The sequence below is a fragment of the Pristis pectinata genome, chromosome 27 (genome assembly GCF_009764475.1).
Source record: "Pristis pectinata isolate sPriPec2 chromosome 27, sPriPec2.1.pri, whole genome shotgun sequence".
Taxonomy (NCBI): domain Eukaryota; kingdom Metazoa; phylum Chordata; class Chondrichthyes; order Rhinopristiformes; family Pristidae; genus Pristis; species Pristis pectinata.
In genome coordinates this window covers 16,732,725-16,758,965 of record NC_067431.1, presented here as the reverse complement: position 1 = coordinate 16,758,965, position 26,241 = coordinate 16,732,725, and the positions used below count along the sequence as shown (strand labels likewise).

General features: G+C 41.5%; 2 protein-coding genes across 2 annotated transcripts in view; both read right to left on the bottom strand.

Annotated features, from left to right (window-relative positions):
- Window positions 1-234: 234 nt before the first annotated feature.
- Window positions 235-9,143, bottom strand: c1qtnf5 (C1q and TNF related 5). The gene is made up of 3 exons (XM_052039866.1): window positions 8,603-9,143; window positions 5,012-5,255; window positions 235-959 (listed from the first exon to the last, which is right to left on the bottom strand). The coding sequence occupies exons 1-3, from the start codon at window positions 8,603-8,605 to the stop codon at window positions 442-444; spliced, it is 765 nt and encodes a 254-aa protein (XP_051895826.1). The 5' UTR covers window positions 8,606-9,143; the 3' UTR covers window positions 235-441.
- Window positions 9,144-9,285: 142 nt separating this feature from the next.
- mfrp (membrane frizzled-related protein) overlaps window positions 9,286-26,241 on the bottom strand; it is a 35,721-nt gene continuing 18,765 nt past the window's right edge. Inside the window, exons 8-13 of the mRNA XM_052039705.1 lie at window positions 20,059-20,135; window positions 15,675-15,823; window positions 15,029-15,159; window positions 13,670-13,804; window positions 12,165-12,292; window positions 9,286-11,019 (exon numbers count right to left, since the gene is read on the bottom strand). Of these exons, the coding sequence (XP_051895665.1) occupies window positions 10,795-11,019; window positions 12,165-12,292; window positions 13,670-13,804; window positions 15,029-15,159; window positions 15,675-15,823; window positions 20,059-20,135 (845 nt within the window). The 3' untranslated portion in view covers window positions 9,286-10,794. The remainder of the gene's footprint in view (window positions 11,020-12,164; window positions 12,293-13,669; window positions 13,805-15,028; window positions 15,160-15,674; window positions 15,824-20,058; window positions 20,136-26,241) is intronic.

Genomic DNA, 26,241 nt, shown 5'->3' with positions numbered 1-26,241 from the left:
TTCTAATCTCCTGGTTGTGTCTGAGAGGGCTGAGCTTGTAGGAACAGAAGTGTCTCCCTGCATCCCTGCTATGACATTACCAATCATGAGCCAGATGTGGACCCCAGCTTCCTCTTCTCTGAGGAAACACTAAATATCAGCAAGAACTCCCCACCTCCTTTATCTTTGTATTGAAACTGAGCTGAACGCTGCTGAGAATAACATCAGGACCAACATACTGAGACAATGAAGTAATTGGGATTATAAAGAATTTCATTATATAAACAGACTTCAAGTCTGATGTACATTTTGGGAAAATGCTAACCCTAAAGCCAAAGACATTATGAAGAGAGATGCAGTAAATCTCTAATGATAATGTATCTAATGATAGTGTCTTTAAAATTCAGTTTGATGTTAAGTACAATCCATGCAAGGTGCAGCAGTGAGCAGAAATACTGGATATTAAACTAGTAAATGAGCATTTTTCCAGTCAGAATAGAGTAAAAACCCAGTGAAGGTACTGTCTGTCTTTGTGCTGGAGTAAATTCCATTGTACTCCCCCACTGCCACCTGCACCCACACCTGGTCCTTGGGGTCCAGGTGGATGAGGGCTCCACCTGATAGTGAGACGGGCTTTGGCCAGTTGGCGTAGTACTGGAAAAAGGAGGAGACGGTCACATTGTTCTTCATGATGTCAAACTGCAGGCTGGTTCTGAACACTGTGGAGTGAACCACGAAGTAGTAGAGGCCCGGAATCTCACAGGTGAACTTCCCTGTCGCCGGGTTGTAGTGGTGCTGATCATTGTGCAGAACCACATCGAACTGCACCGGCTCCTCAGTCAGGGGGAAGATGTGAGTCTTGGAACGTTTTGCACTGAATGCTGAGTTGTAGCTGATCACGCTATCCCCTTTGACTCCCTTCTCACCAGCTTGCCCGGGCATCCCATCATCACCCTGCTCCCCCTTAGGCCCAGGTAAGCCTGAAAAACAAAATCATGAATTAGATTATTGCAATCAAACTCTCCCTTTCTCCCCCTCCACATCTATAGCCCCATCACCACAGCTCCCATTTCCATCACCACCCCCCCCCCCACCTCATCCACAGTAAGAACAGAACAACAGTGTAGAAAAGTTGCAACAATGTTCTGTTTAATTCAGAAAGCCCACAACCACCCTACTCCTGAGAATGTTCATTGAGCTCGGCTCACTCCTCGTGACTTGGGTTAAGGTGCATCATAGAACCTTACCTCGTACCAGGAGGACATTTGGTCCATCGTAACTATGCCAGATCTCTGACAGTGCTCTCTCCATCGCTTCTGTCCATCCTGTGCAACTTTTCCTTTTCATCCACTTCTTTCAAAAGATGTTAAGAATGCTTCTAGGATTGTTTTTGATTGGATGTTTTCCTAAATTCTCCCATAATTATATTTTATTCCATTTAGTTATTGATTTACTCTCTGCTCCAGAGGAGAGTCCAAGTACCTTTTTTTTTAATCTCTCCTCATCACTGAAAGGTTTCCAGCTCTGATGCCAAGCAGTGAATGCCCAGCTCCTTTTCTGTGACTTTGACACCTTCTCAATGTGGCCAGCCAACACCTGGTTTATCCTTTTGCTGCTTTATGATGCAGGTGTTGCACTGACAATCCTTGGTCACAACTAATAGTTGACACTTACAGGTGTAGCATCACTTCTGCATTCATACTCAGCGCCCCACTGATAAATCTCAGGTCATTTATTTTAACTACTTTATTTAATCTTCAACATAGTTAGAAAAGCAGCAATGGAATTTAAAGTGGAAGTGGGACTAGATTTAGGTGGCTGCATCTTGGTACAATGGGTGGCAGGTGGAATTGAAGAGAAAACAGAGGATTTAAGAGTAATTGTAAAAAGATGAAGGTTATAAATGAGGAGCATCATTGCAACAGCTCTGTTCGTGAAGGAACAAAAAGATAAATCAGGTAAGTAGAGATTAACGAACCTCAGATCCATTGCTTAAATACTTTCAGTTCGACTGCAGCACTTTCTATTGAGACTGTGGCAGATTTTGCCTTTATATTATTGCCAATGAGAACACAAGTTGTTGAATACAAAAAAAGTTCCACTGACCAAGTTACAGTCATTTGTTTCATTCATAATGAGAACATTAAACCTATTGGGCGTACCAAGATTATTTAATACAAGTAACCATGTGAAATATTTGGACTGCTGTCTCTTTCCTCAAGTGGATGAATATCAGAGGATAAGAATTCGATTAGTTCTACCCTGTAACTTAAGCAGTGGGTTAGTTGAACTGAACATGCCTGAAACTAAGTCTTTTACCACATTCATCACTTCAAATTAAAAGCCTAACTTCTTTTAAATGCTCAGCGACTAAATACTGTATACCAGTTAATGGAGCACTGGACTGTACAGAGCAGGAATTGATAACGTTGTGTTCTTGGCCCCAACTGAATTGATATAATTATCCTAGCGCTCACAGGATTGGGGTATAAAGAGTGATTCAGGTGTGTGGTTGTTGGATATGGCCTGGGACTGGTTGTAGTGAAAATGCATTTTACAGTCAAATAGCATAAAGAAGAAACTGCAAATCAGCAGTTTGGTCAGCATGTTTAGCTCAAAGATGCATAACATTATCAGGTACGATACTCTATTAGAAAAGGGGTTGGATGTTATCTAGATCCCTATATTCATTTAAGAGCTCTGTTCTCCTTCAATCCAGTGCTCAAGTATATTGCCACTCCCTTCACCCCACCAGCAGTAATCGTGCATTCAGCTGCCTGGGCCCTAAGCTTTGGAATTCTCCCTAAATCTCTCCACCTTTCTTCCATTTAGATGCCTTTTAAAACTGCCTCTTTGGCTGAGCTTTTGGTCACCTATTCTAATCTCACTTTAGGGGACGGTGGTATCAAATCTGGTTTTACAATGCTGCTGTTGTGTGCCTTGAGACATTTTACACCATTCAGGAAAAATTATAGTTGTTGAAGTGTTAACCTGGCTTTACTGGGACTTACTGGCTAGTTGTGCTGTTTCAGAAAACCTTATTCTTATTCCCCGCCAAGGACCCCGGTAGCAGTTATTGCCTGGACATAGTTAGAGTGCTCACTGGAGCAGGGCAATGCTTCTGGAGCCTGCATCAGCAGAAGTCAGAAGCTTCAACAACAGAGAGGAGAAAACTGTATTTTCTAATGTTTAAAGTCTCTGGTTCAGTAAATCAATGAAATGTACAAATCACAGCGTCCAAGTAAAGTGTGTAGCATCATTTGAAAAACGATAGGAGCGTTTGATCAGCGTAAAAATAAATCAGTCCCAGAGGCTTTTTCTAACTTCCTTTAGAAAATAAAATAAAATTCCAGAGTTACAGTAATCACTCCTGCCAGGCCTCAGACACTTCTGCCTACCCCATTTTAAACTTCCAGCTGAATTTAATTAAGAACAGAAGCAAGCAACCTAACACTGATCAAAAGTAGGGGGATGGAAATAAGGTTTTATTTACAGAAGCAAGCTGTGAACTTGTTATGAAGTGTGGAGATGCAATCTCTGCTAATGTGTTGTGATACATCAGCAAAATATGTCCATCTCCAGTATGTGACCTCAAGAAAGCTTTGTAATTACATTGACCAAAATGAAGGACTATAGTGTTCAGGACATGCCCCATCAGCAGTGGCAGTAATAAACAAATTATTGGAACCAAACAGCCAAGGCAAGAAGCATGTGGCTGGATGTTGCACCTTACTTTGTGGTTCTGCCTTTATTCTGGGAGGAAAACTTTGCAAGGTTAAATCCTTCCAGCCAGGATTCCACTGTACCAAAATGTTCACATCAAAGTCACAAAAGTAGCTTATGAGTGTAACGAAGGTAAACTGTCCCTCAATTTCTTGAAAATCAAAATAACTGCCAAATACTGAAAATCTGAAACAAAAACAGAAAATGCCAGAAATGTTCAGCAGGTCAGGCAGTATTTGTGGAAAGAGAAATAGAGTTGACATTTCAGGTCAAAGACCCTTCATCAACATCTTGACCTGCCCGCTGCCCTTCACACAACAGACCACTCCATTTATCCTCTAATGCCTAACAACTCTTGCCAATCTGAACAGAACTGCACCTCCTGGATTAATTCTTATTTCCTCTCTGCTTTTGCTCAGTTACTTCTGTATTTCTCATCTATATGCTGCACCTCAGCAACATTGTCTGAAAACACAGCTTGTGTTTCCACATGTACGCTGAAGGCATCCAGGTCAACCTCACCTCTCCAATCTTTCACTTGTCTCTAAATTTTCAGATCAGAACTGAATGAGCAGAAATTTCTTACAACTATATATTGAATTCATGATCTTTGGGCTCTATTGCAATATCAATCCCCGTGTGCAAAACCCATCCCTCTCCTTGGCAACTGTGTGAACGTGAACCAGGCTGTCAGAAACCTTGGTGTCATATTTGATCCAAAGAACATATCCATGTCATTACTAAGTAAACCAAATACCACCTCTGCAGCATCACTTGACTTCACCCTTTCTTCAGCTCACCACTGCTGAAACATTCTTTTTGCCTTTAGAGTTGACTATTCCTGGTTGTACCCTCTGTAAACTTATTCATCCAAAACTCTGCCACCCAAGACCTAGCTCACAAAGTCCTGCCCATCCAAGTCTCCCTTTGATTTTCATCTGTTGAGGAACTCTGGCGATGAAGGGTGAAAAGCAAAGTTCAACACTTAGAACACAAAACTAACTATGGCAACCCATTCTATAGACAGTTTGAATTTTGGCTTATTTCTCTGCTCTTAATCCTGGCATTCACAGACAGTATCGTCATGTTATCTTATTCAAATGCCCTGGAGCAGGAGCACTGGCATGCAACTCATTCATGGGAAACTAGACAACCATGTTGGTCTTCATCGAAAGAAAATTCAACTACTCTGAGCCTTGTCATCTTAAAATTAATTCCTAATTCCAATTTAGGTATTGATTGTAATATAAAAGTATGATGTGACATTAGCAACCAGGAATGTCACACAATCCTCATTACTGAGGCTTACCTGGTTTCCCTGTTTCACCTCTCTCTCCCGGTGCTCCAGGCATTCCATCCCTCCCATTTCTCCCATCCCGCCCTGCCAGCCCTGGATGCCCATTCCGTCCCGGAGTTCCTGGAATTCCCGGCTGACCAGGACAAAATCCAGTAAATACGTTTTCTGCACTGTTGGGTGACGCACGTGACAGCAAGCAGAACAAAAGGAACAAGGTAATAGGAGTCATTCCGAGGCTTGTGAAGAAAGTCTGGTCCTGTAGAGATAAAAGGAGCTACAGTTAGGCCTTGGCAGGTGTACTGTTTGAACACCAGCTTCAGGAAGGATGTCAACACCCTAGAAAAGTACAGTGCAGCTTTAGAGTCATAGAGGGAAAACAAGCCCAGCCTGTCCAATCTCTCCTCATAACTAAAGTCCTCCAATCCAGACAACATCCTGATGAATCTCCTCTGCACTCTCTCCAGCAAACTGCACACAATACCCCAAGTGTGGTCTAACCAGTGTTTTGTAAAGTTGCAACATTACATCCTAACTTTTATATTCAATGCTTCAACCTCTGAAGGCAAGGGTGCCATATATGCCTTCTACCACTCTGAATAAGGTACTGTATAACAGCCTTTCATCGTGTGAGACTGGGATTGTTCTCCTTGTTACACCAAGCAGATTGAGGGAAAATTTAATAGACATTTAGAATCATTAAGGAATTTTAGAGTAAATAACAAACAAAAAGATTTCTCTTGCAGGAGGGTCCGTAACAGAAGACACAGTTTTAAGAAACCAGCAAAAGAAGCAAAGGGTTGTTGAGGTAAAATATTTTTAGCTGTCAAGTTCTTATGATCTTAAATGTGCTGCCTAAAAAGTTAGTGAAACAAATTCAATAGTTACATTCAAAAGGAAATTGGATAAATATCTGACAAGAGAAAAGAATTACAATGTTATGGGGAAAGGGCCAGGACAATATTCCCGATGCATAGCTCTTTGAACGAGCCTCGTATGACCAAACTGGCAGAACAACCTCCGTGCTGTGTGATATTGCCTCTATTTTAGTTCATTTTTGAACATTTGTTCCACAAATGTGCATCTTCACTTCCCCAATTTTCCTGAAGAATTGTGGGCTGTCAGGGTGACAGCATTAGAGTGATGGTTTGTCATGTTGTCAGAGCAATGTGGTATTGGGGGTGATAGAATAATGAAGTGTCTGGGTCTTGTGATGATGGAACATCAGTGAGACTAATTGTCACTGAAGGAATGTCATGGTGACAAGATGTGTGTCAAAGTGTCAGGATGATATTGTCAGGGTGACAGCATGTTGGTATAATGGCATCATCTTCCTGGGGTAATACGGTGTCAAGATATTGGGGTGTAATACCAAAGGTCTGATGTGTGTTGGACTGACAGGTTGACTGGATGTTAAGGTAACTTGGATTTCTATCTTATTTCTGTCAGGCAGAAGAATAAGATTACAGTATTGCCTGGAAATTCAACTGCACACTTTAAGCATTTTGCAATTGAAAGTTTATTTTCTTGAGTGAAGCATTCTAACAATGAATTCTAGGTCATTTTGTGTCGATCAAAATAAGTCAACAAGCTCTTCCTATCATGAGTCACCATTGAGTACCTGACACCTATTTCCGTGCTGGGGATGCATGAAAATGACATCATTCCCTGTGGAGCACTGTTTCTGCAGGAGAACTTGGGCCATGTTTTCCAGGGGTACAGTCACTGGGCACTCCAGGGCAATATGATGTTAAAACTGTCATGCCAGACTACAAAGCTTGCAAGGTAAGTAAATTATTTAACCAAGACCCTCCCTTCCCCACTTGCACTAAAATGACAAGCTCTAATCGATCTCCAGGCAGACCCCAGCCCCTACCATCTCCTGGGCTGAAGGCTCCTTCAACCTTGAAGTCACCCCCAATGCTGCCAGTACCGATCCTCTGCATCTGAAGCTGCATCCTATTTACTGCACCCTCCATCATCCCCCTCACCCCCTCCCCCCAAGGTGCTGCCAGGCCTCCAGTTCTAATCTTTCCTTCTAATGATGCAAATCCAATTCCTGTCCCTGCCCTCACTGTCAAGCCAGTTCCCCCCCCCCACTTACAATTCTGCCAGTCCCAAACCAGTACCAGCCCTTCTCCCCACCCTCAATGTGGGAGCCAAGCCCTTGGATGCTGCCAGTTCTGGTCCCACCTCATCCCAACCAATGCTGCTGATCCCAATTCACCACCATGATGCTGTTGACTTGAATTGCTCCCCTTCCGAACCCAGTCTGTCAATCCCACTTTGCCCAACAATCTGACAATCTCAGTCACCTTCACCTGTTCACGCCTCCCCCTCCAAAATGAATTTCCTGTTCTGATATTCCACCCTCAACAACATTGTCCCAACCTCCGATCCCCTCCTCCTACCCACAATGAACTATCCCCGGTCCATTCCCCCTCCCCACCCTCTCTACCCCCTCCATTGTGCCTGTAGCCAATGACTTTTGAGCTTAGCCTCAGAAAAGGAGGATCAAGTGGCACATGTTTGGCTGAGCAAATATGCAATGCCCGTTTGCACCTCCATTACAATGCAAGTTCGTTGTAGTGGGCCAGTGTACAAGGCAGTCACCAGCACCTTGCATCTGTGCACACTCTAAAGGCCACTTTTGAATTTCTAGAAATATTTTCTTCCACTCTTTAAGAACAGGATGGGTGGGGTGAGGAGGGGGCAGTTGGGATTCTGAAGAGAGAAAATAAGGATACTGTTAACCCTCATCATGTCATCTAAGGTACCATCTGCTTAACTAGTAATGATCTTTGTTTTATCCCACAGGATACCAATTAGTGAACATTAACAAAACAGGTTTTGGAATGCAAACAAGCTGCTCCTCATTGACCAGGGAACAGAACTGGAACCTTAACCAGAAGTTGCAGGTTAGGAGTCCTCCATTAAATGAGGTAAATGCAGCTGTCCGACAGGAAAGCTGAGGCCCTTTAATGGAAGTTCAGGGTCAGCTCTGAGAGCCTCTCATTATTTCCCAGTAGTGTTTAGAAATGTTTTGATGAAAGCAATCTCATTTCTGTTAATATAAGTTTAAACTGGATACAAAACAAACAATTAACATACATCGGCCAGCAATGAAGTTTTATAAAAATCTAGAAAACCTTTTTAATCATCTCTTTACAAACACATGCAATGAGCGAAATAGATCATTCTGACAATGTGGACATCATCCCAGTCAACACTTTCTTTGCCTCAGAAATTTAAAGTAACCATTAAAATATTCTTCATGGTGCCAACTCCAAGTCCTTTAAAACATAAACTGTCATTTCACTTAATAGTTAAGCTCTTTTCATGCTCTCAACTATTTATTACAATATACAATAGCCCTATATGATGGGAGACCATATAAGCAAAAGTTAAAACCCTCCAGACTGCACTCTAATATCTCCACAGAAAATATTTTTAACTCGACACACAGCCAACATCTGGGACACGATCTCTAACAGCTGGAGCATGTACAGGAAGTGTTCATATTGTTAATAAGATTTAAAGTTCCAATCCTCTGATCCCATGGAAACAAAAAAAGAGACCCCTCAAGAAATACGTTAAGTAACTCACCATGAACGGGTACTGTTTTACTTCTGCGAGAAGTGTGAGTGTGATGATAGCTTGTTGATGCCCACAGCGGTGTCAGTATGGCTCTTAGCAGTCCCAAAGTCTCCTGATCAGACAGCTCCACCACTCGGCTCAGTTCAAAGGGAATGAGAAAACTCTCTTGCTCATAGGCTCTGACTCCAGGAAATGGTTGATGCGCTCAGAGGCAGAGCCAGAAACAGCAGGGCAAGAAAAGACAGAGGCTGGAAACAGACTGAGTAAAGAGTGGTGTTTCAGTCTGGAATTGAATGAATAAAGAAAAAACTATTCTCACAGGGACAGTTCCTCTTTCCAGATTAATTTTTTTAAGGGTAATGTGTATTAACTAAAACAGATAATTGAAGCTGTTGTACATATATTCTAAACCCATTGTTCTCTGAGTATTCAGTCCTACTCCAAGAATCAATAACAATATTCCAAGAGAACATTATATTCCAACATGGGAGAAGTGCTACATCAACCAAAATGTTATCCTTTAAATAATGTTAAACCAGTAACCTGGGCTCACCCAAGACTATGCAAGAATGAAAAAAGTATTATTTGAAAATACCTCCCTGTCCTTGGGTCAAGATGCCATGAAAGATAGACTAGGAGTCAAATAACTTAATTTATTATGCATGATGTGTTTCTGAGAAATGTGACAAGACCCTACATAAATGCAAGACAAACACAGAAAATGCTGGAAACAGCAGGTCAGAGAGCATCTGTGGAAAATCAGAGTTAAGGTTTCAGACTGAAGACCTTTCAGGTCTTTGTTTCAGAATTCCATCATCTGTAGTTTCTTGATTTTCATATAAATGTAAGTACTTTCTAAATTATTTTATTCTACTTATTTGACAGTACAAGGGATGTCAAAATGGACAGTAACTGAACCCCACTAAAATAAAATTCATTTATATACTTAAATTGAATCAGTTATACAAATTGGTAAAATTATATGTCACACAGCTAATTTTTACTGAATATTATTTGGTGTTAAAAGTAGTCTTTGTCAAGCTATCTTTCAGTTCACCATTTTCCACAATTTTCTTCTATTGTCTCCTGACAAAGCTGACTCCTTACATAACTAAAGATAAGTTATCACTCTTCATTAGCTGACTTTGTACAGGTTTTGCATCAAACCCAGAACCTCCCTGGTCTGTGTGGCTTGGTGCTGGACTACGTTGTGCAGTCATCAGCTGAATTTTGGGGGCAGTTGATTTCAGGGTTCTGAATGACACACAAGAGGCGATTTTAATGTAAGGCACCTTTTGGGAGACAATTATGCTGGCTTTGCACTCTATGCAAGTTAAAATCATAAAATATATGGGATATCACTTGGCCAAGAAGGTGTGTGTATAGGCTTGATCAGCATTTTTTTTCTATCAGAAAGTTTTGGGGATATAAAATGTTCAAAGTAAACAGTTTATACAGGGACTGGGAAAAACCCACAGCACCCAGTCAGATGAGATAATTCCAAACTAATTCCATTTACATCCTTGAGGTATCAATTCACCTCCCTCCCCGTGATCATTTTCCCACCCCAGTCTTTCTCACCAATCATATTTACCCACACACCACAACCATAGATTTTTTTTCTGTGATCGCCATGGGATCCAAAAATGATGGGAGATCACAGAGTAAAGGTCTTTGTGGATGTTAGGATATCACAGTCTGGGAGCCTAGCACAAACTGGCATAGGCCACCATGGTAAGCCCCACCTTCACCTGTGTTTTAACAACATATTACAAATTCCATCTCAGAGTCTTCATAACTGCAAAATATGTCCTTGTTTTGGATAATAATTGGCTTTCTGAAAACTCTTTTGCTGTAGTTTGCACTGCCTTGAAACAAAAATTATTGTTCCAACACAAGTATTCCCAATTTACAGTAGCTGTGATAATCCAGCCTCACATTCATCTATCTCCAACCTTAAGGCCACTCAGATAGTCAAGGGTCTTTGTCTTGGCAAAGATAGAATAAAACTTCACATGGAAGGGACTTTAAAAAATTTCAGAGTTCTTTACTTTAACAAAGAAATGTGTAGTTAGCATTTAACGAAACTTGTCCATGTGGTCTCCCAAACGTTGTGTTATTGAGTTGCAGTTAAAACAATTTCTCTTTCTGGAGCCAAAATGGATGTCGGTATGGATTGGATTAGGGTGTTATATTTTCATCTAAGGTCTCACGCATTCAATGGGGTCATCAGAATCCGGAAAAAGGTTGCAGTTAAAAGGCCACATTATGCCTAGAGACTCCAGTGAATGCTGGCATTGTTTCTCAGCGGATAGACAGAGAGACTGGCAAGGTGGTACGACACCGCCATCCCATGTGCATTTGGGCACAAAGATGCTGCAAGTCAGCAGGCGAAGATTCTCATAGCAAACCAAGCCCGTCAGGAGCTGTTAAAATGAAAGAATGGGCTGTTAGTGATATGACATCCAAGTCACAAATAGAGCAGATCAGAGTCATCAGTACTGGGATCCTGACCGACTGGATCAAACACCCAACCATCCAGCAGAAAGCTGACAAGAGTGGAAAGGAAATGTGAAACCACGAATCACAAATAAACAGCATGAAACAGTGATTTAGCAATGTAATTTACCCCACTGAAAGGATTTGGAATAAATATCAGCTTGGGAGCAGGATCTCACCACCTTAACACTGGATCTGTGTACCTCAATAATCTTGCTTCACTGATTGAGATCATTATTCATTAGCGCCTGAAGTTACAGATCCTTAATTTTCAACTTGATTCTGTAATTTACAAACCAAGATTAACTAATATGTGATTCACCTTAAAACTTGTTCTTAACCTGACACATGGCTCTTATCCAGTTTTCCCCAAGTGGTGTGATGCAGCAATACATCTGAACCTTGCACTTCCCCATGCCCATGGAGGGATAATGTTCCCCGTGAAGAGCAGCAGCACGCAAGGGAATAACTTCAGAGGTGTGAAGATAAGTGTCTTTGATTGCCTTTGGGCATCAAGGAGCATTTGCACTGATTTTCCAATGACATTGCATCCATAAGCAGGCAAGATTGAATATTTTATCCAAATTTCATATTATTCTCAAGGTAATAAATCTGATTCTGCAAGCTGCTACAACACTGGAAGATTTCATTATGTTCCTAGGCACTTGTTTGAACAGAATCTCTCACAACTCATTGTTCACAATGTGATGTTACTTTGGGATATATCCTAATTTATTTCTTCTCCCTGCAAAAGTAGAGCATCCTGGCTTTTCATTTTCCCCTGCAAAGATCTATTACCCTTTAACACTCAGATAATTCTAATGCACAACACATTTTGTATCTCTTCAAAGTGCCGTGGGAGCTAAAATGATCAAAACAGCATTGCTGTTCTACATCAAGCTCAAAATCAACTAACTCAATGTACTTCAGAAGTTAAAAAAAGAACTAAGAGCTGTGCACTTTGACACACTGTAATGGGACAGACTGGAGGACCGTTATTTTATATTGAGAATTCTGCTGAGCAGCCAGTGTCACATCAGCAGATATAGTAGGGATAGCTGTGCTCTCTCACCTTGTAGTCCTTCAGGGTAGAAATAGCACTTTTCTGATCTGGAATTCCAAGCCAGATATTAGGGAATGAAGTTTCATTATAACTGAGTCCTTGACACATCTCCACCTCAATCTTCTCACAGGCAGTTTCTGGAAAAGAGGAGCAAAATATTCACGGCAGGTTTTGATGTTATGAAACAGCTGCATTCATCTCTGTGACCACCTTGCTCCTGGGCATATATATACTGCTGAGTATTGCCATCGATGAGAAGATGCCAGGTTGACTGTGGTATCCATAGTCCTGTTACTAGGGTATCAGTGGATACTGCAGCTCCAAAGTATCGCCATTATGGATAACCTTATCATGCAGACCGACAGAGACAAGAAGAACAGCCAGCTGGCATGGGTACGAGAGAATTCTTGAGATGATGCAGAACCATTCAGATAAATTTCAGCTTGGAACTGTGGACCAGTAGGAGCCAATGACAAAGGGAATTTGAGACAAGGGAAGGATAAATATGTCCAAACTTCTAGGTACAAAGAAATAAGTGATAAGGTTCACCATATAGTTCAAAAATAGAGAACTTAAAAAAAAAAGATACTTTATCCAAGTCCTGCAAGAATCATAAGAGCCTGATGAAACTGTAAAAAAAACTATAAATGCAAGGTTAACCTCTGGTGACCAACGTTTCCACTTATCTCTGTATCCTGGAGGCACTTATACCTCCAGATTCCAGCATCTGCAGTCGCCTGTGTCTCCACTGAACACAAGTTTACAAACATTTCTCCAGACATTTAGCTTATAAAATACATTTATAAATAAAGCAGAGACCACAACCTGCACTTGAAGGGACATTTAAAATGAATTTGCAGAAATAGTATTTCAATGAGAGCACAGTCACCCTATAGAACAAAATGTGGAAGCAGTTAGTATTGATTAATTCAAGTCCAACTCATACAGGCTTTGTCCAGGAAATTATATTTTAGGATGAGTAATGAGTGATATGAGCTACATGAGTAATTTGCCTCATAGCGATGTAGTATTATGGGAAGAACTAGTGACTTTGGAAATATGAGTTTCAAATTTCCTGCTTCCTTATGACACCCCATCAATGCCATTCCCTACTTATTCCCTCATAACCTATTTTCTCTCACATGCCCATTATCTCCTCCCACCTATACCAGGGATAATTTACTGTAATCAATGAACCTCCCTTAAGGATGTGGGAAGAAACCAGGTCGCCCAGGAGAAACCCACATGGGAAAACAAGCAAACTTCATACAGAAAGCACTGGATGTCAGGATCAAACCTATTGGCTGGAGCTGTGAGACAGTGCCTCCCTTGTTGTATGCAAATTGATTGAGATTGATTTCTACAGTAGTTGACTACTCTAACATTGCATTAAACTGCTACCAGGAATATAAATATGAACTATATGGATCTCAGTATTTTCTTGTCCAGAAATTACTAAGTTTGTTGGGCAGTTGTGTGTCCTGGTTCAATTTAAAATCCTCGCATGCACATACCATAAGGCAGATGTGTGACATTAGTGCAGTTCATCTCGTCACTCCCGTCTGAGCAGTCACTCCAGCCATCACACACCCACTGCATCGCTTCACACTGCCCATTTATACAGCTGAACTCATGAGGACTGCATGCCACTGAGAAAGAATAACAAGGAAGAATGGTCAGGGTAAGTGGTTTAATTCAGTCTGACTTCCTGAGAGCCTCCAGGCCGAGTACATGTAACTTAATTTGCTCCAAATATCATAAAATTTGAGTCAATAAGAATGTTGGATTCTGAGTCAACCCAAGTAATAACAAATCACTGACACAAACGCAAGGGATTGATTCAAAGGAAAAGGGACTCAAACTATACATTTTGTATTTCTGTTCCTCCAGCTCCTTGAACTTTGAAGCCACCGTCATGTCATACAATGGTTTTAATGTCACAAGCCATCAGCCGTTTCATTCCTGGTGGAAGCATCCTGATGAAGTCTAGCCCACTCCCTCCATTTCTGAGAACAGACCTATGTTATAAGGATCCACACTTCAAATGTACTTTATGACTGAAGAATTCTAGAGCATCTTGAGATGGTGAAGTGCAAGAAAAAAAAGGAGCTTAAAATAAAATCTTTTTCTCTTTCTCCATTTCTATTTTCCCTCTTTGACTTTCTTTCCTTTATAAAAAGGTGGATAGATAGAGAAGGGGAATTTGTGGAAAATCAAAGGGAAGTCGAAAACTCTACACTGAAACAATGTGGCATGAAATAATGATACAACATGGCAGTGTTTGAATTCCATTTGGAAATTTTAATCTATGTCTCCACCTGAAGAAATTGCTGTGAAATGGTAAGCTAATAGCTCCTCACAAAAGGCTTTACCGACCTTAACTGGTACACATAGCTCACAGCTTCATCTATCGAACGGATATTAATAATCACAACAGGAGAGGGTTGCCAGTCTTTGGAATTCACTACCTGAGAGAGTGGTGAATGCTCAATTGTTGAGTATATTCTGGGCTCAGATTACTGTATTTTTGGACTCCAAGGGACACGGGATCAGGCAGGAACATAGCTTTGTAGAAATTCAGCCATGATCTTACTCAATGGTGGAGCAGGCTTCAGGGGCTGTGGGGCCCACATCTGCTTCTGCAAGGTATTAAAGGTCACCTTTGAGGGTAACAGCACACTTATTATTACACGTCATCAGTGGTGCAGAACACGAACAGTCCTGAGAGACTTGTTTTCTTTCTCAAGCACATTGCAGAGCCAAGAAGGAAAGCAAAATATATCAAAAATAGTAAATAGAATTGATTAATAAATATAATTGCACAAAGCTTCTTTGAATGCAAGAACAGATGAAGGGGCAGCAGCATTTCTTACCTTCACTCTTGTTGACAGCCTGATAGGTGGCAAAGAACCCCACATCTGATTGTCCCTCATCAGCCACAAAAAGAACCAACATCTCATGTTGGGGGGACGTCAGAGTTGGAGGGAGGGAGTCCCCACAGTATCTTTAAAAGAAAATGATCGGTTAAACTTGGGGCCTTTTGTTTCCATTTCTTTGCCTGTGTAGTCTTATGTAACCGAGAATTCTTAAACAAATAATGTTCCTCTCCACCACCACCAACCACTGTTCTGTACCTCCCCCTCCTCCACCACCACTCAGAGTAAGCGGGTATTATGAGGCTCTAGGACTATCCATATTTCACATCCTTCTGACCATCTTTCCCCCTCCTTTTGGCTGTAAGATACTGCTCAGGGAGGACTGAAACTGAATACAATTCTAACCCTCCTCCTTCCCCATTTGAGACTGTGGGTCAGCTCGTCTGTAGATAATCCATTCCCCGTCTGAACATGGAGAATTTCTATCAGTGGTCGATTTATAACTGGATCCCAAAAGGTGCAAGGTGCTTGTCACATTGACTTTCCCATGTTGAAGATAGTTCTCTGCTCCAGTGGTGATAGGTCACTATTATACTGAATTACACCTCTTAATTCCACCTTGTAGGTAATTTGAACATATTACCTGCCCATCAGTGTGCTGGGACTACTGCTGGCTTGGTCATGTACCTCCACAAAGTCATATCGACAGTCTGCAGCAGCCTCCAGGCTGAAGTTGTGAAATAACAACTGGATCACATGACCCTGAGGAACTGAGATGTGCCACACACACATCTACACAATGACACAATACAATTAACAAATTTGATAGCCTTTAGGATTAAACCATTAATTAATGATGAATGGTACATTAAGGCAATTCCAGTCACCACTTACACTTAGAAAAGGATGTGATGGGCTCTTAGACATTTCATTATATGAATTACCAAGGCACTGTGGGAAAACATCTTTTTCTTGAAGTTAAACTGCATATCGTCACGTACATTGGTGGCACAGTGGTTAAATTTGAGGACCAGTAATGCAGAGATGTGAGTTCAAATCTCACCACAGACTTTTTATAATTACTGTCTCCATGATGGTGATCACTAAACTACTGGATTGTTGTAAAAAATCCATCATGCCTTTCAGGGGAGGAATTAGTTGTAGAAATATGATCGACTCTTAACTGCCCTTTGAACTGGCCTCGGATGCCATTGGTTGTATCGTAACGATCATACTAAAGCAGAATAAGCGTAAAACCAGAGCGATCACTTAGCATCAACTGTGGCAATGAATTTGCAGATGGCAAAGTTGTTTCTAGCCCAGATGTCCTTGCAAAACATTCCTCATGAACATCTGGTCACTGGTGTCCAATCTGGGAGAGCTGTCCCACATATTAGTCATACTTACAGAATTGCACCTTACAGGCAATGTACCAAACTCCTCCATCACAGTCCCTTGGTCCCACCAGCAAGGCAACCCCCTCAGAGTGGTATACAGGAAGGAAGGAGCAGCCTGGGTGTTTCTCAACATTCCCTCCAAGCCATGTGAAGTTTCACGGTATCAAGGTCAAACACAGGCAAGGAAACCTCCTCCTGATAGAATACCCACTGTCTGTCTTCAGCTGATTAATCACTGTACTTCTATGTTGAACCATAGCACTAAAAATAGCACGGTCACAGAATATACTCTGGGTGGGGGACATCACTATCCATTACCAAGAGTGGCCCAGTGGCACCACCACATGACACAGTGGCTGAGTCCTGAAGAACTGCTGCCAGACAGCATCTGCCTGTAGGTAGTGAATAAAACACAAGGGATAAACAGAGAACGAGAGACTGCAGACAGTGGAATCTGGAGAAACAAAAAATACTGGAGGAAGTCAGCGGGTCAGGCAGCATCTGTGGAGGGAAATGGACAGTCGATATTTCAGGTTTTGACATTCTGGACTCTTCATCTTGGACTGAGTTAAACACACTTGAGCTTGTTCTCACCAATCTTCCTGTGACAAATGCATCTGTTCATGGGGGATCTGGTAGGAGTGATCACTGCACAGTCCTTGGTGAAGATACTCCAAGGCCACCCCTATTTCATGTTACATGGCACTGCCACCATGCTTAATGGGATAAGGCTCAGAACAGGGCATCCATGAGATGCAGCGGACTAGCAGCAACAGCAACAAATACATCTCACCACAACCTGCATCCACGTCACGTGGCAAACTTCTCAGTCTATCATAAAAATTGAGCCAAGGGATGCAACTCTGGTTCAGTGAGGAAAGCAGGAGGACATTATGGAGCAGATGCACTAAAAAATTAGGTAAAGCAGTAGCACAGGACTACATGCATCTTAAACAGCAAGTACATCATGCAATAGACAGACTTAAGTTCTGCAGTTCCACCATGTCTTGCAGTGATAGTGGTGGACAATCTAACAGCCAACAAGAGGAGGCAGCTCCAAGAACATTCCCATCTTCAACGATGGTGGGGCCAAGCCTGTGAATGTGAAAGAGAAGGACTGCAAATGCTTCATCCGTCTCCAGCCAGAAGCACCTATCCCTCTTTTTCCAAGCTATTCCAGTATAATTACAACTAGAATCTACATGACATTGTGGAAAATTGCTTAGGGGAAAAAACTGTTCATAAAATGTGCAGAAAATTTGATCAGTGAAGTGAGGGAGACATCAGTGATTTCAAATGACATTTATTCACCAAGAAATTGCTCAACAACCAGTTGGGATTTTGTCAGGATCCCTCAGGTCCAGACCCCTTTCCAAACTTGGTTCAAAAATGATCCAAAGAATTGAAATTTGAGAAGTGAAGGGAGAGCAACTGCCTTGACATCAAGGAAGCACTTGACTTAGCAGGGCATCAAGATGCTCTGGGATATCAAGCAAAAACAATACTCCAATGGTTGGAGTAATGGATATGGTTCGAATCTCACTACAGCTCCTGGGGAATTCACGTTCACAATAATTAAATAATTAGGTCTGGGTAGTAGTAATCGTGAAACCACTGGATTGTTATAAAACATCTGTTCACTATTGTCCTTCAGGAAAGGACATCTGCATTCTTAACTGTCTGGTCTATATATGACCCTCTGCCACAGCCCCAGGCCTCCTTGTCTGTGACATTCTGGATCTAGCTGCAACTCTCTACTTATTTGGTTACTTTTGCAAAGCCTTGTGCAAGACCAATTCAGTTGCTCCTGATGTTCTTGGGTCTCATGGGCTATTGAATTTCCAAGTGGTGAGCTCCCAATCAAAACCATTGTTGGCATGCTGCACTACAATGTTTTAATGCACCTCTGGAGGTAATGAGGAGATCATAGACCCTTGTATTTATATAGCACTTCTACCAACTTCAGGATATCCTAAAGCATTTTACAGCCAATGATGTACTTCTGAAGTTCTGTCACTGTTGTGACAGGAGGAAATTTGGCAGCCCATTTGTGGACAACAAGATCCTGCAAATACCAATGAGGTCAATTAATGATTTTAATCTAGATGTTGATGTTGGCAGATTACCAACTGAAGCTCCTTCCACCCACCACCTCTCACCCCACAACCTCAGCTCTTGTTCAAAATGGAATGAGAAGAATCTTTACGTTCATCTGAGGGAAGAATAGATTTAACCTCTAAACCAAGACAGTCATTGCCACAATGCAATGCTGAAGTGCCATCCAGGTTCAGATAGCTCATTTTATTTCCACCAGTATAATTGGGCTCGATATCTTTGAGATGATAAGGAAGAAGCAGTCCATTTCTTCTCTATATTAGCCTATAGCATCTCTAGTAGGATGAAATGAGGGTTGAATTGCCATGCCTATCATAGTTAAATAGCCTGTCCACATTCACATCTCAGGCCCACAAAGTGGCTGTTTGATTCTGCTTGCAAACTTTCCTCCCAAAAAAATCAATGACTTCAAAAGAGAAGGGGATGGACTCAGATAACAGTTAGATCGATGGGTAAATGGAAAGAAGAGGTGAGACATTTCGGTATGGAGTAAAAAATATTATTTTTATCTTTCCATTTAGTCATATACCAGAATTGACCAGTAAGAGAAGCACTATCCAACCACACACATACTAGACCAAACAGTATGCATTAATCAAACACACATGAACATCTGGAGACTGTTTTAGTAGCATACTCCATATTATAAATTGTCGTAGTTTGCTGTAAAGAATTTGCTTCTGTCTAACACCTCCTGTCTGTTCCACCGATGCTTAGGTTGTTAAAGGCAACTTGTAGTACAGGCCACAATACCCCAGAATCAGTCGATGACTCCTGGTTATTCTCAGGGTCTACAATTGGCCATGAGACTTGGAAAAGAGACTCACCTTTGGTGCACTGACAATCAAACAGCTCGACTACAGTCAGGGGTCCCATATAGCTAACAGGGCTGAATAGGTAATGCTCTTTCCTCAATATCGAGAGATTATTTTTCATGTCCCACTCCTAAAGTAAACATTTAAATCCGGCTGACACTCCCTGTGGAATACTGAGGAATTGCTCCAATGTCAGAGGGCTATTTTCAGATTGGATGTAAACTGAATGACATTCTGCAACATTATTTCAGAAAGAGTAGAAGTTTTCCTGTAATACAGATAAATATTTATCCCTCAAAAAAAAAAAGCACAGAATTATTTATCTGGTCGTTACAAACAGTGAGATCACAAATCCCTTAATGTGCAGCAAAGCACTTTCAGCAATGGGTGGATAAGGACTCACAGATCTCATTGCACCATTCAGATGGTACTGATAAGCTCAAGGCACCAAGAGCACACAGAGCTTGTGTGAGTGGTGAAGGAGCAACTAGCGCACAAAATACCCTCCTGCCTGCCAGCTTCTGTCTTGGTGGAAGGAGACCACAGTTCTCACATGGTCCTCAATAGCCACCTCAGAATCTGGAGTGGAAGCAAATCATCTTCAATCCCGAGGAAAGGGGGTTGTCGAGCCATGCTGTGATATTTTCAGCTGAAGGATCAGTGAAATGGATGTGATCTAACTTATGTCATGGTTACATACCTGCCTGTGTGGATACTGCTCAGGGTGTTTGGGAGTGGCCAGATATCCTTCCAGAGCAGTCAGAACCCCTCCGCAATCTAAACAAAGCAATGGGATACCGGGATAATTATTAGTTACATAACATCAGAATCTCTTATTAGGGATTTATATACTGAGAAATTCTATTTACATATAAAATGAATGATAATTATAGATACAGGTCCTCCCCAGTTTACAAACACCTGACTTATGTGCAGCCTTTACCTACGAATGAGCATTAGTGAGACCGGTGGGATGGATTTGTCGGCTGCTGTGGGGCTGCAGGCATCTTCTGCTGGGTGAGAACTCAGTTCGCGGCTGCATTTCCAACTTGCGAACTGTTTGGGTTACGAACCGTTCCCGGAAACGGAACCCTGCCATAACACGGGGAGGACCTGACTATCAAATTAATCAAGTTGCTGTTCTCAGACTTTCAATTTTTGTCCTATTTTGTTCCACTGGTGGATTTTTTTTTTTACTTAGTCTGCCCTGGATCAGCCTCATATGATAATGAAAATTCTTTTCCCTGTCTGGCATTCCCATTCCCTACCTTATTATCCTTGCTGGCTCTGAATGAAGTTGACAGTTCCCAATGTGAGCTACATCCTTAAAAACACACATAAAGGGAATGTGCATCTCTGCCTCTCCTCGTCCATTCATTAGGAACAGAATCTGCTAGACATGGGACGTGGGGAGAATAAGTGTCTCAATAGGTGTGGCCCTGCATGGGGAACGTCGGTGGAAAGTATCCCTTCCTCTTCCTTGGTAAAGTGGGACCTGACCATGCTCTGTAGGTTCTGCATAGTCTGAATAAAATATTACTTTGTACTATTTTACAATAGATAATCCTCACCCCTTGGACTAACAATATACAACTACATAATGAATGTTCATACCCTGAATATACATTGACTCTGGAGAATTACGCACTGAGTAGCCCTTACCTTTAATTAACAATTACTTTGTACAGTAACACAGTAAGTACTTGTAACCCTGAATAAACGATAACTGGACAATTATACTGAGTGGCCTTTATCTTGAAGATGCAGTGACTCCCAACAGTTATACTACAAACAAAGTGACATTGCAATAGTATAATCTGTAATGTCCACTCTCAATAACTCTTACAGTGATGTAACAGTGACTCCATGCAATTATAATGTTATCATTAACCCTTAATGAACACAGACTACCAGGAAACAGCTCATACTCCTCAACCAGTGAATCAGTACAGATAAAATGAGGAACCCCTAACCCCTTGAAAAAATATCCATTTTGCATCATTCACAATAAATTCTGTGGCCAACATTGATCTAATCAAGCTGGAACCAACCAATTTTGTTTTGCATGAGGATCAAAGTATTTCAGTGGCCTGGAAAATGACATATTTCTGACACCAAGTTTGGATATCCACCATGCCCTCTGTGGAGCTTTATATCAGAGCAGATGCAGAAGAAAGCTAGTTACCGTGACGGTGAGCACAATTCACCTCATCGCTCTTGTCCAAACAATCATAAAAATTATTGCAGTTAAAACTGGCAAAAAGACCACCGGCCCCCATCACACAGAAACTCATCCCAGGCACAGCTTCTGAAAGAAAAACGGAAAGGTCATATCCTCTGTTATCATGCTAGCGCTAGTAAAAGCCAGGTAACTTCATACCAAGTTGCTTAACATTGGTGGTAATAAACACAATTGAAATCTACTCAAGAATGTAACAGAACATACAAAGGTTTCTAGAGGCAAATGCCATGTTTGATCAGCTTTGCAGAAATTTTCAAAGAAGAAATTGAACAGCAAAATGAAATAGACATAATCAGGCAGATTTTCCATTGCTCCAAAAATCACTGGCTGCATGCCCTGTACTACACTGTCTGCTTCAGCCTAGTCCTGGCACAGTCTTCCATGGGCAGCCTGGCTCTCAGCACTTCAGAGTGGTCAGGTGAAGCAGAGGTTCATCATCACTATTGCCTGGGCCACTGAATGCTTCATCAATGCTGAATCAAAGACATCCTGTAATATGAGGCATTTTGGATTATAAAAATATTTTCAAATGTTAAAAATATTAGGAAATATGTTTGTACTTTAATACATTAAAACACACACACACACAAAGTAAATGACAGTTAAAAACACTGAGTAACTCTAATTGAATAAAAACATATTATGGAAACACTGAGTAATCTCGACCATAAATAAACAGTGATTCAGAACAGATACTATGAGTAATCCCTACCCTCCTGGATAAGCATTTATATTGTATCATAGATGATACAAACAGTAGCTGGCTGCTGAAGACTCAATGGACAAACATCCCAGCCTGAAGAGCACACAGATGGCACAGCAACTCTGCAAGTATCACACAACTCCAGCAAGCCGTGTTCAATTCTGACTTCTGGTGCTGTCTGTGTGGAGTTTGCTTGTTCACTCTGTGACCACATATGTTTTTTCTAGGCACTCCAGTTTCCTTCCACGTCCCCAGGGTGCTAGTTAGTAGCATGCAATAATTTGTCCCTACTATAGGTGGGAGTAGAAGAATCAGAAACGTGTTAATGGGCACATAGAAGAGAAATAAGTTACAGGGAAATAAGTAGGAAAATGAGATTGCTCCAAGGGCCAGCATAGACTCATAGGATGAATGGACTCCTGCGTCGTGAGGAAATACAAGGAAGCTTATAGAGTTCATGCCGTCCGTTTGCATTCCACAACGAGTCCATCTGTGCAGCATAGGGGCAGGTGGTATCACCAGGTAGCAGGGTAAAAGAGAGCACATATGTCTGAGGTGTTGGAAACAAGCATGGAAGTAATGGAAATTCAGCATTAGCACTGGTGCCGTTCAGAAGTTCCAGATCAATATAATTTGGATTTCAAAAGTTCTTTGGTGAGTAGAATCATGACAAGCATATGGAGACATTGGATAAGTAGGCAGAATAAAAAGTGAGATGGCCATAGAAGGGCAAAGAACAGGGGCTAAACATGGTCACAAAAGAATGGCAAATGGTAGGAAATAATATTTTGCAAGGATTGGTTTCAGGACTACTTAGTTTTCATTACCAAAAGGATTAGCTTTTCTATAGATGAGAATGTGAGTTTACAATTTTATAAGAAAAATAGGGTTAATTATTTTGTGGGGGTAAAAGTGTAAGTGGAATGGAGGAATAGACAGATCTAGAGATACAGGTAACAAAATGTTATGGCCATTAAAACCACAGGGGTTCATTTCTAGAAGGTTAGAACTAAAAAGAACTTAAGTGTTTGCACTTGTGTAAAAACATGGTTAGACCACATTTGGAATGCAATGAATATTTCTGGTCTTGGTATTATTTAAAGTAAATATTGAAGCACAGGAGAATGATACCCAAGAGTTACACCTATCAGGAATGACTGCAGAGATTCAAATTCACTGCACAGAGCCATATATGACTGTTACTAACAAATCCAATATGAAACTCATGACAACTTCTTTACCCAGGGGAGTGGTTACATGTTAAAATTTGCTACCACAAGGGACAGTTGGAATGAAAACCGTAGAACCCGAGGGAAAGCTAGATAAACACAAATGCAAAAGGAATTGAATATGTTGATAGGGTTAGCTGAAGAGGGACAGGAAAAGATTCAGAACACAAACTGTTAAGCCTGTGCTGTACATACAATGTAATTAGTTAGTTCTTCCTCAAGAGATGCAAGACCTGTCCCACAGAATCACATCTGCCAAAGTGCAAAGAATGTAGTAATCCATCGGGACTGCCAGAACCTTTGCTAGGAGTTGACTGACTCTTCAGCACAGCACACCATCAGGAGATGGTGAGTTCTCAGGATGGGGAGTCAGTGGAAGCATTATGGTCTTCGGGCTTTTCTGATACTATACATCCTCCAAGAAAGATGCATATGTTTCATGTCAATCGCCTCACTAATAGTTCACCAGTCGATCTTTCCCACTGTCAAAGATGACAGCGATTCTCCCCAAAAAAATTGCTCGCCTGTGGATACGATGACTTCTCCATGTACTGCCCCAGATGTATGGAGTGAATACTAAGCTCTTTTGATTGATAGACCACATTGCAAAAGGGGATGTAGTCTCAGATCTGCATCAAAACTATAATGTTGTACTATACGCATCGTGTGAAAATACTACATGGAAGGGGTGATTTGAATGTAACCTTTAACTCTAAATCCCCTGAAATCATACGAGAATTTCCTTCTAATTCTTTCCAAAGCCAAATTTTGTTCACATGGCCAAGCATTAAGGAAGAAGATTGAAGGTGTGAAGCCCTGATTGAGGATGACTCATTTCCACTCCAGTTTTGTGGGTTTTGAGGTGGCTAATAAGGCCAATGTGGGAACTACAGACCCTTGCATAGATGGGGCAGGTTGTGGCTGACAAAGCAAGCAGGTGGATATTTGTGAAGTGTTGTGCTCCTTCACCACTTACACTAGGCTTCTGTGCACTCCTGATGCGTGGAGTCAACGGTCTCAATGCCATCCCGAATGTTCCTTTTCCATTTAGAGCATACGTAGATATGACAGAAGTCAGTGGGGATGCAACATTCTGTCAAGGAGCCTTCGAACACATCTTTGTATCTTTACTGCTGTTCAGCAGGAAATCTCTTCCCATGGTGCAGCTCAGCATAAAGTGGCTGACTCAGGCATCTGGTGTCAGACATGCAAACAACATGGCATGCCCAATGCAGTCAGGTGAGTACTGAATGTAATTAGGGCCTAAAAGATGCAATTTTGGGACAGGACAGTGACATTGGCTCATTTATCCTGTGAATTTGGGGGATTTTATGGAGACAGCATTAGCAATATCTTTCCAGTGCAATAAGGTGCCTGATGCAAGTCTTAGAATACAGAAGGGCAGGGATCACAGCCTTCCAGTAGACCGCGAGTTCTGCACCAAGTCTGAGGTCTCGATCTTCAATGACCCTTATCCTCAACTGACCAAAGACTGCGCTGGCACACTGAAGGCAGTGGGGAATTTCATCATTAATGTCTGCCTTCAGCAAAATGCAACTCCGGAGAGATTGGAAGTGGTCCATGTTTTTCCAGAGTCTCATCGAGAACCTTCATTGTCATATAACATCCTCCTGTACAACTGCTCTCCACCCCACCATAACTTACACAGAAGTAATTCCTAGCCTCAATTTCCACTCAATAGATACTGATATCGATTTAATTGAATTAAGTTAAGGCAACTCCATCTCAGACTTGTTTGGAACTAATGCAAAAGAAAATTAAAAAGTGCAGAAAAATAATTAAAACCTCTGCAATATTGGTGTCTCTCAAAAAGTTACAACATCTCAGCATCTACTGTTGCTGCTTTTTGTCCACACATCATGCTGTGACCAGACCAGCCCTATCTGGGATTACCCTAACCCAAATGGGAGCACCTGCCTCTGTCTTCTCACTACTGGTTGCCAACCATATGCTGGAGTGGCATGCAATTCACGTGCAGACTGCCTGAGATGTCCCTACCAATTCCTATAGGTCCACAGACCCCAAGCTTGAGAACCACTGGCATGTAAAATATCACCTTATACAAGGAACCTTTCCGTTTGCGATGACTTGGGACTGACCAAGAACTCAACATCCCACTAATATAGCGTGACACTATTACAGCGCCAGCGATCAGGGTTCAATTCCCGTTGCTGTCTGTAAGGAGTATGTATGTTCTCCCGTGTCTGCGTGGGTTTCCTCCAGGTGCTCCGGTTTCCTCCCACATTGCAAAGATGTACAGGTAGGTTAATTTGGGTTTAAAATGGGCAGTGCGGACTTGTTGGGCCAGAAGGGCCTGTTACAACACTGTGAATAAAATTTTTAAAAAATTAAAAAATATATATTTCTAGGGGCTCCAGGGTAAAACCGGACAGTTCTCATCTTAAGTTCAATTAAAAGTATGAGACAAGTTAATCCATCTCGCCTGTGACAAAAGTAATTTCTCCTGAGGACCTTCAGACAGTGTGACTGTTTATCCTTCCTCGTGCAATCTCCAAGCCTCCATCAATCTACTTTAATTGGTGACATTCAAAACAATCTGATTTCCAACATGCTGTTAAATATTTCAACCCTAAATTACCCAGAAATGTGGGTATTATCCCTCCAAAATTCCGCTTCCAACTCAGTAACTCACCCCAGGGCCTGTTTTTACTGCTGCACCAAGGAGAT